This window comes from Toxotes jaculatrix, chromosome 17, assembly GCF_017976425.1.
Source record: "Toxotes jaculatrix isolate fToxJac2 chromosome 17, fToxJac2.pri, whole genome shotgun sequence".
NCBI lineage: Eukaryota > Metazoa > Chordata > Actinopteri > Toxotidae > Toxotes > Toxotes jaculatrix.
In genome coordinates this window covers 352,077-367,500 of record NC_054410.1, presented here as the reverse complement: position 1 = coordinate 367,500, position 15,424 = coordinate 352,077, and the positions used below count along the sequence as shown (strand labels likewise).

Here is a 15,424-nt window from a genome sequence, read left to right as displayed (position 1 = left end):
GTTCCTTCATTCACTTCAACGACAGCAACACCTGCTGGGCGTTAGACGAACTGCAGGCAGTGAAGTTCATTTTTCTCTTCCTGTGTTTGCAGCTCTCAGATGCTCTTGGCGATTGGCCCTCAAGTGGCAACCAATCAGGGGCTGGCGGTCCCTGGCCTGGACAACCCAACAATCCCACCTGGCCAGGTACACCCACCAACATCGTCATGAGATGACACCATCTTTTAAATTATTTATTTATTTATTAAAATTATTTTTATGTTATTTCAGTTTTTACTTGGGAACCAGGTCTGTACATATAATACAGCTTTTTTCCAACACGTTCATGATGGGCAGTACAATTTGTAGAGTATGTTGTCCAGTACAAAAAAACCATCAATAGACAACTAAACTACATGCTAATAATTTTTAATTCTTGGAAATTTCTCAGTGTAGAGGCCACTAACTTTTCCTCCCATACTTCTGGTATCTGTGATGTTAGTATCCATGGGTTAGTTTCCCTTAAATACTTAAGCAGTGTCCTGTCCCCCGACTATGGCTTGAAGTGGAATGTGGCTTGAAATCTTTAAAAGAAATGAAACCATGAAACCCATCCTCAGGTCAGCCCCCGGCAAACCCCACCTGGCCAGGAGGTCCAGCTGGAGGTGGAGGTATGTGGCCTGGAGGAAACCCCAACCAGCCCACCTGGCCCTCCCCCTCCACACAACCCACAGCACCCGGAGGATGGCCCAGTCCTTCACCTGGACCTGGACCTGGACCCTCCTTCCCCACTGTCCCTCAACAGAGTCTGGTGAGACAGAGAGTAACAGACAGACCGTTACAAACAGTTACAGACACAGTTACAGACATAAAAGGTTGTTTTCTGGTTGACAGGCGGTGCCGTACAAACTGAATCTGCCCAGTGGAGTTTATGACAAACTGCTGATCACCATCACTGGGACCATCAAACCCAACGCTGAGAAGTTAGTACTGACACTCTAAATTCAGTGGGTGGATGCATGGATGAAGGGTGAGTGGATGATGGGAGGATACATGGATGAAGGGCGAGGGGACAGAGGTGAGTCAGAGTCAAATTCAAACAAACGTTCATAAATTCACTTAGGAATGAGAGACTGCAGAACCTCCATCCAGGGGTGGAGCAAACAAAAAAGTCCAACAAAAGAATCCAAAAAGTCTGACACAGTTCACAACAAGTTCCAAAGGTCAATCACAGTCCAAAAGAGTTGGAAAACAGCCCCTTCTAATCGTAACACTGACACTTGAAGATGTTTGATACTGAATTTCAATTCAGTTGAATTCAGTGTTATTCATACAGCTCCTTCCACAATCAGTCTCTCAAAGAGCTTTACAGAGGCCCAGAGTCTGACCCCAGATCAGTACCCAGAAACAGCTCCCTCTCAACAGGAAGAAACCTTGAGCGGAGCCTGGCTATGGGGACCCTCCTGCTGATGGCCGGGCTGGGCTACAGGCCATTACAGTGACAGTATCAGGTGGATTCAGAGATCAGTGATGGTCTCTGTTGTTTTTCAGGATCACAGTGGACATGTCCACATCAAACGACCTGGCCTTCCACTTCAACCCTCGATTCAACGAGAGCGGGAAGAAGGTGATTGTCAGGAACAGCTGCATCGGAAAGAAGTGGGGCAAAGAGGAAAGAGACCTGCAGCACTTCCCCTTTGTGCAGGGACAACCGTTTGAGGTCAGGTATTGATTTTACATCAATAAAAATACTCAGAATTTATTGCTAATAATTAGCAACTTCTCAGTGTAAGGTCCTTGGTCGGTTGGTGCTCAGTTTGTGTTGTGTTTGTGTTGAGCACAGGTGTGGGAGGCGCCCACAGTCAGCTGCACAGTTTAAGAGTCAGTCTGTGAACATGTGTCAGGTCAATAACAACTTTTGGTTTTGTTGCTGCAGATCAAGATCCTGTGCACCAACAGAGAGTTTAAGGTGGCCGTCAACAACTCTCACCTGGTGGAGTTCAAACACCGGTTCACTGACCTGAAATCCATCAACCAGATCAGCATTTACAATGACCTCAACCTGTCCAAAGTCCACACTGAGACTCTGCCCTGAGACAGATCACCAGAGCCACCACAAATCCACTATAGAGCACCACAGATCTAAAGGTTGGGAGCTGGCGGTGTCATCTGTAGATCTCCAGAAGATCACAAGTGAATCCATAAGAAATCACCACAATACTAACGCTGTATCCATCATAGAACAACTGGAAATCCATTAGAGATCTGGGGATCCATTGGAGATCTACAGAAGACCCACCAAAGATCTACTGGACATCAATCTGCGATCTAGTGATCTGTTGGAGATCTATCACAGTTCTGCAGGGGATCAAACTGAGATCTACTAGAAATTCATCAACAATGTACTGATAAGAGATCTGCTAGGGATCAAACAGGGATCTACTGGAGATCATTTGATGTCAGTTAATCCACAGCAGATCCCGTGTAGATCCACAGTTCATCATTATATCTAAAATAGATTTACAGAACAATGTTGATGAATCTACAACAGATTCCCCCATAGATCTACAGAAGATGTTCCTCAGATCCTGTGGATTTACAGATGATCATCATAGGTCCAAAGACAATGATTAATAAATGATTGCAAGGGATCATCAGGGGATCATCAGTAGATCCACAGTAGATCCTCAGTTAATACAAAATATATCTTGAACTGAGTTGTAAACGATCCTTGGTAAGGTTAAAAAAGGTTCTCAGTGGATCCTCTGTGGATCCATCCTAAGTGGATCCTCTTGTACTCGTTTTCTTCTGTTTGAGGTGACTCATAAATAAAGGCTTCATCTTTAATCTGCTGCAGTTTGTGTGTGTTTGTATCTGTACACCAGGACAAGGTCAAACCATGACCCCTGACCTCTGGAGGAAGGAGGAGGTAAGAGAGAACAGTCCTGGCTGTGACCTTTGACCCCTGGTTGTAGCAAGGCTCCTGCTTCCCCAGAGTCTAGTACCACGAAGCAGGATCGGGGTTAGTGCGGTAACTTCAGGTTTAACTCTCTCAGGGTGACGTCACATCACCATGGTAACTTATGTTGGCTACCTGGCTCCAGAGCATGTTAACTTCAGAGAACCAGATGAGAACCTGCCAACAGCCCAAACTACTGACCAGTCAGATCACTGGAAACACCGAGTCATCGTTTCTACAGGATCTTGTCAGGGACAAAAAAGTTTCCACTCTCTGAGTCTCCGCTTCCAAACAAACAGAGGGGGAGTTTCTCACTGAATAACTCCATCAGAAATATTCCAGCTTCATCTGAACACAGATTCTTTAATGGGACAGAATTCCTGACAGACTCTGATTCCATCACTGCAGCTCAGAGTAACATGAGGACACACTGTGAGCAGAACTGTTCATTCAAACTAATGATCAGAAACATGATCCACACACTGATCAATATTTCATCTGATCAGACGGAGCTCGTCACATCAGCTCCTTCATTTGTTCCTGATTCAGTGAGAAACTACAGAATAATTCTTCTTCTAATTGACAGTAAATCCTCAGTCTGACTTTATCAGCTGTCAGTTATTTCCACTGTTTCTTTTCTGTTCTGGTCATGTGATCATGTTTCTATCTGACCTGGTTGAATCTCACCTGTAGATGAGCTGTACCTGAGTTTACCTGCAGGTGTCACCGTTTCCTCTCACATCAAATTCAGGACTTTATTTATGTTGCCTGTAATTAACGCTCAACCTCTGTCACATGACCGAGCTCAGAGCAGGTAAACCCAGAGTGAACGGAACCAGGTGAGAACCTGCTTCATGATCCAGGTGATCCAGGAGGGACGAAGCCTGATAACCAGGAGAAATCCTGGATGTGCTGAACCTGCTTCGTGGTGCAGGTCTCAGGACTCAGGTTCCGATGTGTTGTTTTGTTGTTGAAACTGAAGATGGCTCAAAGATCAATTGTTAAATCTGACGAGGTCTCACTTTGTCTCTGATGCTGTGAATTTTTTCCTCAAACCTCAACAGAGACATGGCACAGACACGTAAACTGATTTTATATAAACCTGAACGATCCAACATAAAACTAACGACGAATAATCCACATTCTTCTTTGTACTCTATAACAAACAAACAAACAAACAAACAAACAAACAAACAAACAAACAAACAAACAAACAACTATTTATACTGTGAACAGACATTAGAGATGAACCTGAGGTGCATCTGCCGTGTTTATAGACGATCTTTGGCAGACTTCGTTACGTCATGACGCAGCTGTACGTGAGTGTGCTCGGTGAGTTGTCTTCAGTTCGGTCAGAGAAACCGACAAGTTCGGTAACGGTGGAGCGGCGTTCAAACCGTGATTTAACTTTGGAAATGAGCATTTTATCGTTGGCTAACCGGAGGAACCGACAGCTGCGGTGTTTAACGTTACAGGCACAGACCGGGAACTGAGGGATTTCGTGGTTTTCGGCGGTGCCAGCAGCGGACAGAGACGGCGAGAGCCCCCCTCAGGTTAGTCTGACCCTCGGCCTCTGTCTGCCCGTCGGTCCGTTAGCCTCCAGACACGAACCGACAGAGACGCGGCGGAGTTTGTTCAAACCGACTCTTATCGTGTTCAGATGTCGAAGCGCTGTTTGCTTCCTCTCAGCTCTGTGGCCCGTAGCCGCAGAGGCTAGTCAGTTAGCCAGGTGTGTCATGGTTTCTGACGGCCACGGCTAGTAGCATGTTAGGTAGCGCGGAAGCTAGCAAAGTTTGTGTCGGAAGTCGGCTCCGGTACAGACTGGGTGTCTGGGCGCAGCGGAGCTACATGCTAGCAGACATTAGATGCGGACAGTGGAGCTGGTGCAGAGGCCTCGGGGTCTCTCTGTGATCCCGAACTGAGGTTCACAGCAGCTGCTCGGACCACAGAGCCGAGCTCTGGGCTCCAGGCTGCAGAGCTGGTTCTGCTGCTGCGGATGGGTTAGAGGTCAGGGTCGGCACCGGAGCTCTCTGTCAGCTGGAGACAGGAGACTGAGCAAAGTCTATGTTCAGAGGACTGTTGATGCTTTGCAGCTAACAGAGTTACATGTTAATGCTCCGTTAGTTTTCATTTCATGGAGTGAAAAGGAGAAGGTCATGGTGCTGAGTGTAGTTTGGTCACTGAGTCAGTCACACGTTCAAACAGTGAACAGCTGTAGCTGCCAGTTATCAGTGACTCATCTGCAGATCATTGGTTCATTGATCAATTAACCATTTGTTCTAAAAATATCAGAAAACTGTGGAAAGTCACAGGTGGCGTCTTCACGTGTCCTGTTGTTTAAACCAGGATTTTCAGAAGATAAAATGTGAGATTTAAGGATTTGATGCTTTTCTTTTCTTTCTGTCACAGAAACTGAAGTCTCTGGGTTTTAAACTGTTGGTTTTATAAAAGGAAGAAGACATTTTGAAACTAACGAACTGCTTCAGTGGCACATTTTCTGTTTTTTGAAGACGCTGAGTTCAGACGCAGACAGTTTGTCTGCTGTGATTGATCTCAGGTGATCAGCAGCTGTTCCTGTAAATACACTCTGCAGCTGCACTTTGAACTTTGACCTGTGATGAGCCAACCCGTTCTCAGCCCGTCCACGCTGGTTAACACACTGTGGAGCTCCACACACACACTGTTTTTCTATGTGTTAAAATACAAAGCAGCTGAGGAACATAGAGGCGAAGGTCTGAAACACAGAACTGCACAACATTCTTCATTAAGTTCTGTTTTCTGTAATTACCTGTCATTGTTGTCAGATTATGTCGGGCTTCACACAGACCTGCCACCACCACCCGACTCAGTGCAGCAGAGGATCTACAGGCCTGAGCGCCCAGCCCATCAGAGGTTACCATGTGGGTGTGTTTCATCAGTGCAGGCAGCTTTTTAAACACTGTCACTAACCCTGTGGCTCCTGGTCAGACTCAGAGACGAGCAGGTCCATCAGCGTGATGCTAAATGTTAGCCTTGGCTAAATGTTAGCCAGCAGAGTCCAGAGCTCAGAGGGAAACCCTGGGCGGGTACAGAGGCAGCCCTCAGCTCCATGAAATGGTATTTATACAATAATCATTGTGGATCATACAAAAACTACCATACGATCACCTTATGGGGAGCACTCCTCCACCTCTACCACTCCTCCACCTCTACCGCTCCTCCTCCTCCTCCTTCTCTTCCTCCTCCACCTGCTGCTGCTAAAACTAATGATAATAATTAGAACTGAACTCTGAAACACTGACGACACGTGAAGCAAGACTACCACGACGAACCCTGATGTTCCAGGTGTTTAGGAAACTGCAGCAGCTTCACTGAACCTGCTGCAGCTTCTGAAGATGAATGGATGAACTGATGAATGGACGGTGCAGGTGTGTTTCCACTGTGTCTCGCCTGTGATCATCGATGCAAAACTCTCATGTTAAAAAGCTTTTCCCTTCATGTTTGACAATATGACACACGAGCACAACATGAAAGTGCAGTTGTTGTATTAGAGCTGGATCTGGGCTCTAATCTCCGGGTTTGGCTCCGTTTGGATTCACAAAGTCCAGAATCGATTGGGTTTGGTTTGATTCTCGGTGGTTCAGGTTCATCAGGTAAAAACTGAAGCTGCATGAAGTCGGTCAGTCTGATCACTGAGCAGGAAGCTGCAGAGCTGTGTGTCAGCCGCGTGTCAGTGTTGTGTTGTGGTGTGTGTCTTCTGTGAGCAGCAGACTCGTCTCAGCTGTGATGGGGCTTCGTAGACTTGATTGAATGGTTAAATCCATTTTGGTTTGATGTCTCAGTCAAACGGCGGCGGTGTCTCTGATCAGACGGGCTCCAGCTGATGTGGGTCGGGTTTAGGCCCCGAGCTTCGGCTCATGTCTCCCTGTGCTGACTGAACACGATGTTTTCTACAGAATCTTTTTTTTTCTTTTTATTAAAAGAATTTTAGTCAAACTTGAACTTTGTAAAATCTAAGTTGCTGTGAGTTTTCTGTCTTCACTGCTTCAGACTGGACTCAGTCCAGAGTATTAATACACAAAACAACACAATGAAAACTCGCACAACAGCACGAGTGGATGACGAGTTTTAGTTTTGATGGGCGTTAAAGTTCACACTGGTCTGCACCCCATGGTGTGTGTGTGTGTGTTCCTGTTCAGACACGTTGAAGGTATGTCTCTGTAGTGTAGTGTACAATCGCAGTCTGTTTCTTTAGAAAACAACACTTAGCATGCTAATGCTAACGACTCATCGTGTCCAGATGTTTTTACAGAATCCAGCTTTACACTGACAGTTAGGGTTCAGGTGACCCTAACCCCACCTGAGTAAAACCTGACTCATTCAGAAAATTAGACAAGTGACTGTTGCACTGTGTGTTTGTTCCTCTCAGACGTTGATCTTCTTCTTGTTTGGAGTGAAGAGAACCAGTAGCCACACTGTTCTGCCATGTGATGATAATAGATAATAAACTGAGCCTCTGACCCGACTCCTGGTCCTCAGAGTCTGACTCCTCACACAGCTCGCAAATACTCAGCAGCTAATGTGAAGTATTTCAATATGGTTAACTGCCACAAAGAACCCAGTTTTTCAGTGTGTGTGTGTGTGTGTCCAGATTAAACTGAGAAAACCAGTTTGGTGGGTCTGTGGCCTTTGTGGGTTTTTCTTTCTTGGAAACAAGATGTCACACACACACACACAGAGCGTGTTGGTGTTTTTCCCAGCATGCCTTGTGGTTGAGTAGGGGGTGTGGTTGTTGGCCAAACAGGCTGAAACAAGCTTCAGACTGTTTCACTTCCTAAAACACAGAGGAACTGAGGCTGCTGTTGTTGTTTCACTCTGACCAATCACAGGCCTGTAAACACTGTCACATGACTCAGGCAGCTGGTTGGGTCTGATTTAAGTTTTGTGTGATTGTCTTTGATTTGTGTCCATATGATCGTTATTTATACAATTCATCAATCGATTTACAGAACAATGAGCTGGTGTGTGTCTCTGTGTGTCTCTGTGTGTCTCTGTGTGTCAGCCTGACTGGTGACCTGTGCAGGTGTGCCCCGCCCATCGCCCAGCGTCAGCTGGGATCAGACTAATGCATTAATAACACGCTGCTTTAGGACACAGGCTGTGGGACAGGGGCTGTGGGACACAGAAGGAGACAGTGGTCTGAGTTTGAACCTCAGACCAAACAAACTGCTCCATACTGCTTCTCCTCACTGGTAACCAGTAGCAACTCACCCACACCAGTACAGACCTGTGTGTGTGTGTGGCACAGTGGGCATTCCCGACCTATTGATTACCCACTGCCTTATATAGACACAAGGAGAGAATTCTAGCAGCTCATTGGCTCATTGACTGACACACACACACACACACACACACACACACACACACACACACACACACACACACACAGTAGGCGGAGCTGAGCCTGACAGCAGCTGCTGGGTGTCACTTAGTGAGAGCACATGCAGCAGGAACAGGAACCAGCCTGTTTCCAGCTCACACCATGAACACTGCAGCCGCTTTCACGTTCAGCTGAGAGGACGCCACGGTGTGCGACCTGACGGTGTGCGACCTCACGGTGTGCGACCTGACAGTGTGCGACCTGCCAGTGTGCGACCTGACAGTGTGCGACAGGCCAGTGTGCGACAGGCCAGTGTGCGACCTGACAGTGTGCGACAGGCCAGTGTGCGACCTGACAGTGTGCGACAGGCCAGTGTGCGACAGGCCAGTGTGCGACCGGCCTCTGTGTTAGTCGCAGTTGTGTTCTCATCATGTTAGCGCTGAATGAGGACTGTGGGTCTGCACTGGTCCAGGTGTCAGGCTGTGTAACACCTCTGTCCAGCTGTCTCTGGGTCAGCTCGTGTTTGTGTATGCAGGTCATGTGACTACAGCTGTGAGTCACATTGACTGATTTGCCTGACATCAGTTTACTGACTGTGACAGAGGGAGCAGGGCATGTTGGGACATGTTGGGACACAGTGGTGGTGACCTGGTCCACACAGACTCTTCCTGTTCCCCTCACAGTGACTCATACGGCGCCGGCGTCTACGTTTGAACCTAAAATCACCTTTGTCTGGATGTTTTACAGGACGTGCAGCTCTAACTGAACCACGCTCAGCATTCAGCTCAGACTCAGTCACTGAGACGAGCTGCAGATACAAAGATCAGACTCTGGGTTTAAGAACCAGGTTAGATCAGTTCAAAATGATGACTCATCACAATGGATCTGTGTGTGTGTGTGTGTGTGTGTGTGTGTTTTCCTGCAGGCTGTTTACATCCTGACTGCTGAGGTGGAGATCTTGGAGGAGCCAGGAGACAGACAGAGGGGTGGTGGAGTCACAGTGAACGTCTGAGAGATGTGAAGCTGAAGGATCATAGGAACTGTCACTCAAACTGGGACCACGCCTCCCACTTTCAGCTGCAACCAATCAGCACGCTGACTGGAGGTAACGCTGCTGTCTCTGATGTTACATCACAGCGTTTCAGTTCTTGAGTCCAGGATCAGTTTTGTGAGTTATGTATTTTCCTGGAAACTTTCCTCATAATTTCCTTTCAGCTGTTATTTTTGATTAATTAATTAATCAATCAATCAATCAATGAATTAATTAATTACAAGGATATTTCCAACTGTTATGTTAAGCCCGGTGCGGCAGGTAGACGATGGCGTCGTCCAGGTGAACTGCAGATGTTCAGATTTTCCATTTTTTCTGTTTTTTAACTTGTGAAAAAAACCTTCTGAGGAAGACCATGTGTTAAGCCTGAGAGTTCCACTGGGTGGGTCCTGTGAGAGAAAGTCCAGAATGAACCTGGGATGATAAAACTTTGGATGCCTGGAAACATTTCTGAGTTTAAGGAAATGACAGGTGTGATGTGCGGTTGTAAAGTCCGGATAACGGCGGCGCTGCGGGCGTGTCACCGTCACTGCACACAGCCTGAAGTCAGAGAGGCTAACGAGAGCCAGAAACACTGGGAGAGCAGAGGTCACACCTCACACCTGTGGAGAGGTGAGGCAGGAAAAGGAAAGATCCACTCAAACATCAGAGTCACAGCTCAGTCCACGTCATTAAATCATGTGACACCTCTCTCACCTGAGTCATGAGGAGAACACACACCTCTGACTCAACCCACCAGCTAACACTCAGGTGTGTGGGAGGGGTCAGCTGGTCAACCCATCACATCAGTCACACAGAGTGCAGTATGAGTCAGCAAATGACTGTTTGAATGGAGCATTTTTCAGGTGTATTAGATGAAAACCTGCAGAAATCAGAGTGAAATATGTGAAGATCAGATTTTCCTTCATTAGCTGAACAAATGTAAGGTTGGTTCAGACTGGGTGTGTTTATGGGAGCGAGTCCAGGCTGAGCTGAGAGCAGCAGACAGCTGAGGTAATGCTGCTGCTGTGTGTGTGTGTGTGTGTGTGTGTGTGTGTGTGTGATGTAATCCTGTAGTTAAAACGTGTGTGTTGCTCACGTGTCTCTACATGTGGTGGAAAACACAGACACTACATAAAGTTTCTGACTGACACTTAAATACTGCAGATGTTATTGGACACTAGGTGGCGCTGACTCAGCACAAACACCTCTGACTATCATTAGCTTATGACGTAGCTGGGTCTCAGTGTACGTCCACCTGTAATGTTCACACACTGTGGACTCACTGTCCACACCCAGGATTCGTCCTCCTCCTCCGGCTGCTGAGGACGAGCGACCAGTTACAGGAGCAGCTGGTGTAGCAGAGAAATAAAAGCTGTTGTTCCAGTAAAACCAGTGAGCGTCCTCCAGCAGCAGGATCCTCCCTCTGAGTCTCAGTGTGTCTGCCTGACTAACCAGTGCTTATAAGGCATTTTCCATCTGCAGCTCTGATAGTGAGGGAGCCGAGTTTTTTCTCTTGGCAGATTGTCTCCATTTACCCAGAATTCATTGGTTCTGCTGCAGATAGTTAAGCAGTAAAGTGCTTTGCACAGCAGCGTGAGTTCAGACGTAATATTTTCTCTCTCTCCCTCTCTCAGGACCATCATGCATCTGAAGTCGTATCCGAAGCTCGTGCACTCAGAGTTGCGTTTGGATGCGGCCGGTGTACAGACATCATTTCAGAGGAGCAGTCTGTTTGTGAGCCAGCAGGGGGCGTCGCTGGACACCTGCAGCAGTAACCATGGCGACGTCAGCAGCAGTCGCCTCCCATACAGTGTCATCTCCACCAACACGCTTCGCTGCAGCAACGCAACAAACAGCAGCCGCAGCGTGGTGTCGCTGTGGCTGAAGGCGTCATCCAGCGCCGCCTTGCAGCTCCTCGCTCCGCCGACTGTCTGTGAGAACGACACGCTCAGACTGTACCACACCGCCACAGACGACTCCAACGGTTCGCTCGACATCTGGACGGTCATCAAGCCCGGACACGTCCGTGAGAAGATCGCCATCTTTGCTTCTGAGGGAGGACGGACAGACGGAGCTGGGGGCAGCAGCTCGGGCAGCTGGGACAGGACGTCACTGGCATGTACAAACCACACCGGCATGTCAGGACTAACACGGGCTGTGAAGGCAAAGGGGAGCTGGGAGGAGAACTGTAGCGCCAAGCGACGCCGCAGGTCTGGAAGCAGTCAGAGCCAGAACCTCCAGCAGGATCAGAGGCTCCGGGTCCTGGACGCACAGGACACCTGCACCCACAAACCGTCTCCATGGCTCTCTGACTCGACTCAGGGGGCGGGGACCGTAGCGGAGGAGGAGGAGCAGAAGGTGTCGGTGGTGGAGATGGTGGCGTTCTTGGAGCAGAGGGCGAGTGAGCAGCAGGGAGACTGCAAACCACTGCTCACTCTCCAGAGAAGCTCCACCACCATCACGCTCTCCAGAGCGCCACACTCCGAAGTCAGGGAGGGGTCAGAGGTCAGGGGGGATGAGCCAGAGAGTGTTAAGGTGTCCGACATGGTGGCTAAGCTGGAGTCGGAGTGTCTGAGGAGGAGGACAGAGGGAGATCTGTCGATCAGCAATAACAGCCTGAGGAGGACGGTGGGACGAGTCCTGCTTGCCGCTGGAAACCAGGGCTCCGCCCCCTCCCATCCTACATCATCATCATCTTCGTTGTCATCACTGCCGGGAGTTCAGAGTCTAAGGGCAGAGCCAATCAGCTGTTCAGAAACTATCAGGACAGAGACACCTGTCTCAGGTCTTCCCACGCCCCCCTCTTCCCTCTCATGTCAGGCTCAGGAGGCCGGGGGGGGCGGAGAGGTGGAGACGCAGGGCCCTGTCACAGAGACTCAGACTCTGGCCCCGCCTCCTCAGGCAGAGGGGGCGGAGCCTGTGCCTGGTTTGTTGTTTTTGTGTCCCCCATCTGCTGCTTCAGCCTGTACAGACTCCACCCCTCCCCACACAGACTCAGAGCCCCGCCCCCCTTGCCACAGGATGACCTTTGACCTGGAGTCTGCCCCCTTGCAACCCAGCCCTCCTGCTGTTAGCTCCTCCCTTTACTCTGGTAGCCAATCAGAGAAGAGGAGGAGGACAAAGGCTGATGGTGGTCAGGAGGCGGAGGTTGTGGATGTGAGTCCATGTCCTGCCGCAGTGCCTCTGAGCCGACATGGGTCTGTGTCACAGGACTTCCTGGAGATGCGTCAGCGGCTGCAGCAGCTGCTGGAGCCGCAGCCGTACCTGGCCGTCCTGCCACATCACCTGCTGGTGAAGATCTTCCTGCTGCTGCCCACTCAGAGCCTCGCCGCTCTCAAGTGCACCTGCCACTACTTCAAGTTCGTCATAGAGAACTATGCTGTGCGACCCGCTGACTCGCTCTGGGTGTCTGACCCCCGTTACCGTGACGACCCCTGCAAGCAGTGCAAGAAGCGGTACGACCGCGGGGACGTGTCACTGTGCCGCTGGCACCACAAGCCGTACTGCCAGGCACTGCCATACGGCCCCGGGTACTGGATGTGTTGTCACGGTGCCCACAGGGACGCACCTGGCTGCAACGTGGGTCTCCATGACAACCGCTGGGTGCCGGCGTTCCACAGCATCAACGTGCCGATCTACAGGAGGAGCCACAAAGATGACTGAGTGTGTGAGTGTGTGAGAGAGAGAGAGAGACTGATGCTGACATAAAGATCAGCTGCTCCCATGATGCAACAGCAGGTTAGATTTTCCTCCAAAACACTGAAGAGCTGCAGCTGACAAACATTTATTAGTAACGTATTGATTCATCATACTTTTGATCAGTTTTTTGATTTGTTTGTAAAATCTTCAGCTTCAGTTGATCTCGTTCTGTCTTTGGAACATCGCACTGTGTCTGCGGCTGACGGTCGCCTGCGGCACCGACTCATCTGTCGCTTCAGGTCCATTTCATTATTAATGAATTTTCATTATTGAAAGCTCAGCCAGAGGAGGTGTGGTCAAACAACTGGTTTGTACCTGATCGAGTCTGAAACCCAAAGACAAGAATCAGGTCCTCGTACAGAAAAGATGGAACCAAGGAGCATTTTCCATTGTTGACTTTTAAAGTCAGAGCTAAAGTGTTCCTCACTCTGTTCTCAGTGTTTTCAGGAAGATCTCCACCTGTTTGTTGATGTAGTCTGACAGGACAGCAGGGTGGCACCCCCTGCTGCTCACACCTCAGCTCCCAGCCTCCACCCATCACCTCAGAGTAAAATGTCCTCCTGCTTCGATCTGGTTACATCGGCAGCTCGTTAGCGATGAACCAGTTGGTGGGAGGAGGAGTACCGGCCAAGACTCCTCCTCCTTCCTCTTCTCTGTCAGATTGCAGCTGAAATCGTTCCCACACATTTCCCAGTCACATCTCTGATCACGGTGACGTTCAGATCGCATCAGTCCAGACTCATCACGTCTGTTTGGCTCAGAATCATTCGTCTGCACGCAGGATGATTCCTGACGAGTAACACGAACACGGACTCGTGGTCCGTCACCAGCCGGCGTCAGGGAGCTCAGTGTGATGTTCCGGAGTCCGTCAGTCAGCCGTCCCACTTCAGCTCATTCAGCTCAGAGACAGACAGACTGTTGTCTACAGCTTTCAGCCACCTGTTGCTTTCAGAATGGACCCATCAGTCATGTGGTTTATAAAATGTGGTGGAACATGTTCTTCATGTGTCCTGTTCAGTCACTGTGACAGAAAAGTTTTAATTCAACAGAAAAAGTTTAATTTGATTCATTTTCTTTTCGTCAACTAATCGCTTGACTAATGGTGGCAGCTTTACTTTCAGCTGTCTCACATGGTCTTCATCAGCAGGGGCCCGTTTACACGTTCCGCTTTCCTCTGAGCACGCCTCCATCAGAGGCCATTTTTACATTTCAGTGTCTGCTGATGAAGACTGTGTGAAATTGATGAAAGCTGCAGAGTAGGCGAGTAAGTGGAGCTTGAGTGGAGGTTGTTGCGTCGTGTTTTCCAGCTGAACGTGACGTGGAGCTGGGTCACGTTGGGCGGCGGTCACAGACGCTGCAGTTTCCTCTGAGGAACAGACTGAAGCTTCTGGGTTCAGTGGGTGAACGAACCAGGTGGAACACGTAGCAGGTGGAACACATATGGCTGCATCTAACGGTTCATGTCATCATCTGTCCATCTGATGACAGTATGATGTTGTGTAATGGATTCATCTGTTGGTCAGACCAACGACTCAAACCCCAGAGAAAACTCAATCAGTTATCAGAGTCGTTTTCTGTGGACTGATTGATCTGATTGTTACTCCAGCTGTTGTAACAGCTGGAATAACAATCATCACCTGTGGCTACGTGCGAAAGCTCAGGGTGACGTGAGCAGTTGATCAGCTAATTGAGGATCAGTAATCAGTGACTTCAGAGTACCTGGTCCTCAGGTGAGTGAGGGGGTGGAGCTTCAGCGGGTGTTGTCTGTGTTCGTGTGGGGCAGAGATAAATCCAGAGGAGGTGAATGTATCTTCACTTTGTGTTTACATTTGTACATAAATGATAAAGAGTCTATGAGCATCTGTTTAAACATCAGCTGAGAGATAATCACCTGTAACAGGACTGATAACAGATCAATGATTTTCAGGAAGAGAACAGAGGAGACGTGGCCTTCAGTGTCCTCAGAGACGATGCAATATAAAGCTGGACTGCACAGATTCTAAAAAAGAAAAGCAGGGAGAAGCTGCAGAGGTTTTTCTTTTTAAGGTTTGTTGGTTTCTTTCTGCTTTTTTCTCTGTTCATGATGTTTTTGCTTTAATAAAGTGTTTTCTCTTGTTTGTGTAAAAAAAAAAAAAAGACTCGTCTTTTATTTGACAGATTGTCAGAAGGTTTCTGTCGTCAGAGCGAGCACGCGGCACAGGTCGGACTACGGGCTGCAGTTCCATTCGTTTTCACCGTGATGATTGTTTCATGTTTTTCTCCACACACCTGGAGCGATGTATGATGACATGAAGCTACCGTCTGATTTACATGAACCTGACCTGACCGTGTCACAGCTGCTCAGGCCTTCGCCAAACTCTTGGATCATCATCATCCTGATCCCCAGCCACCTGTC

At 48.7% G+C, this 15,424-nt stretch overlaps 2 protein-coding genes across 3 annotated transcripts in view; both read left to right on the top strand.

Moving 5' to 3' along the window:
- The window catches only part of lgals3b (lectin, galactoside binding soluble 3b), a 4,949-nt gene extending 2,123 nt beyond the window's left edge, over nucleotides 1–2,826 (top strand). The window contains exons 3-7 of one of the 2 annotated variants that reach the window (XM_041061471.1): nucleotides 93–186; nucleotides 600–790; nucleotides 874–962; nucleotides 1,531–1,704; nucleotides 1,916–2,826. In XM_041061471.1, the coding sequence (XP_040917405.1) occupies nucleotides 93–186; nucleotides 600–790; nucleotides 874–962; nucleotides 1,531–1,704; nucleotides 1,916–2,003 (636 nt within the window). In that variant the 3' untranslated portion in view covers nucleotides 2,004–2,826. The remainder of the gene's footprint in view (nucleotides 1–92; nucleotides 187–599; nucleotides 791–873; nucleotides 963–1,530; nucleotides 1,705–1,915) is intronic. The other variant, XM_041061470.1, reaches the window with a different exon arrangement.
- Nucleotides 2,827–4,273: 1,447 nt separating this feature from the next.
- On the top strand, nucleotides 4,274–15,172 carry fbxo34 (F-box protein 34). Its single transcript, XM_041060522.1, has 3 exons — nucleotides 4,274–4,491; nucleotides 9,223–9,402; nucleotides 10,965–15,172. The coding sequence occupies exon 3, from the start codon at nucleotides 10,972–10,974 to the stop codon at nucleotides 12,991–12,993; it is 2,022 nt and encodes a 673-aa protein (XP_040916456.1). The 5' UTR covers nucleotides 4,274–4,491; nucleotides 9,223–9,402; nucleotides 10,965–10,971; the 3' UTR covers nucleotides 12,994–15,172.
- Nucleotides 15,173–15,424: the final 252 nt, after the last annotated feature.

What these genes read in the sequence shown, in the direction of transcription:
- fbxo34 (XM_041060522.1), top strand. Translation starts at nt 10,972, where the DNA reads ATGCATCTGAAGTCGTATCCGAAGCTCGTGCACTCAGAGTTGCGTTTG.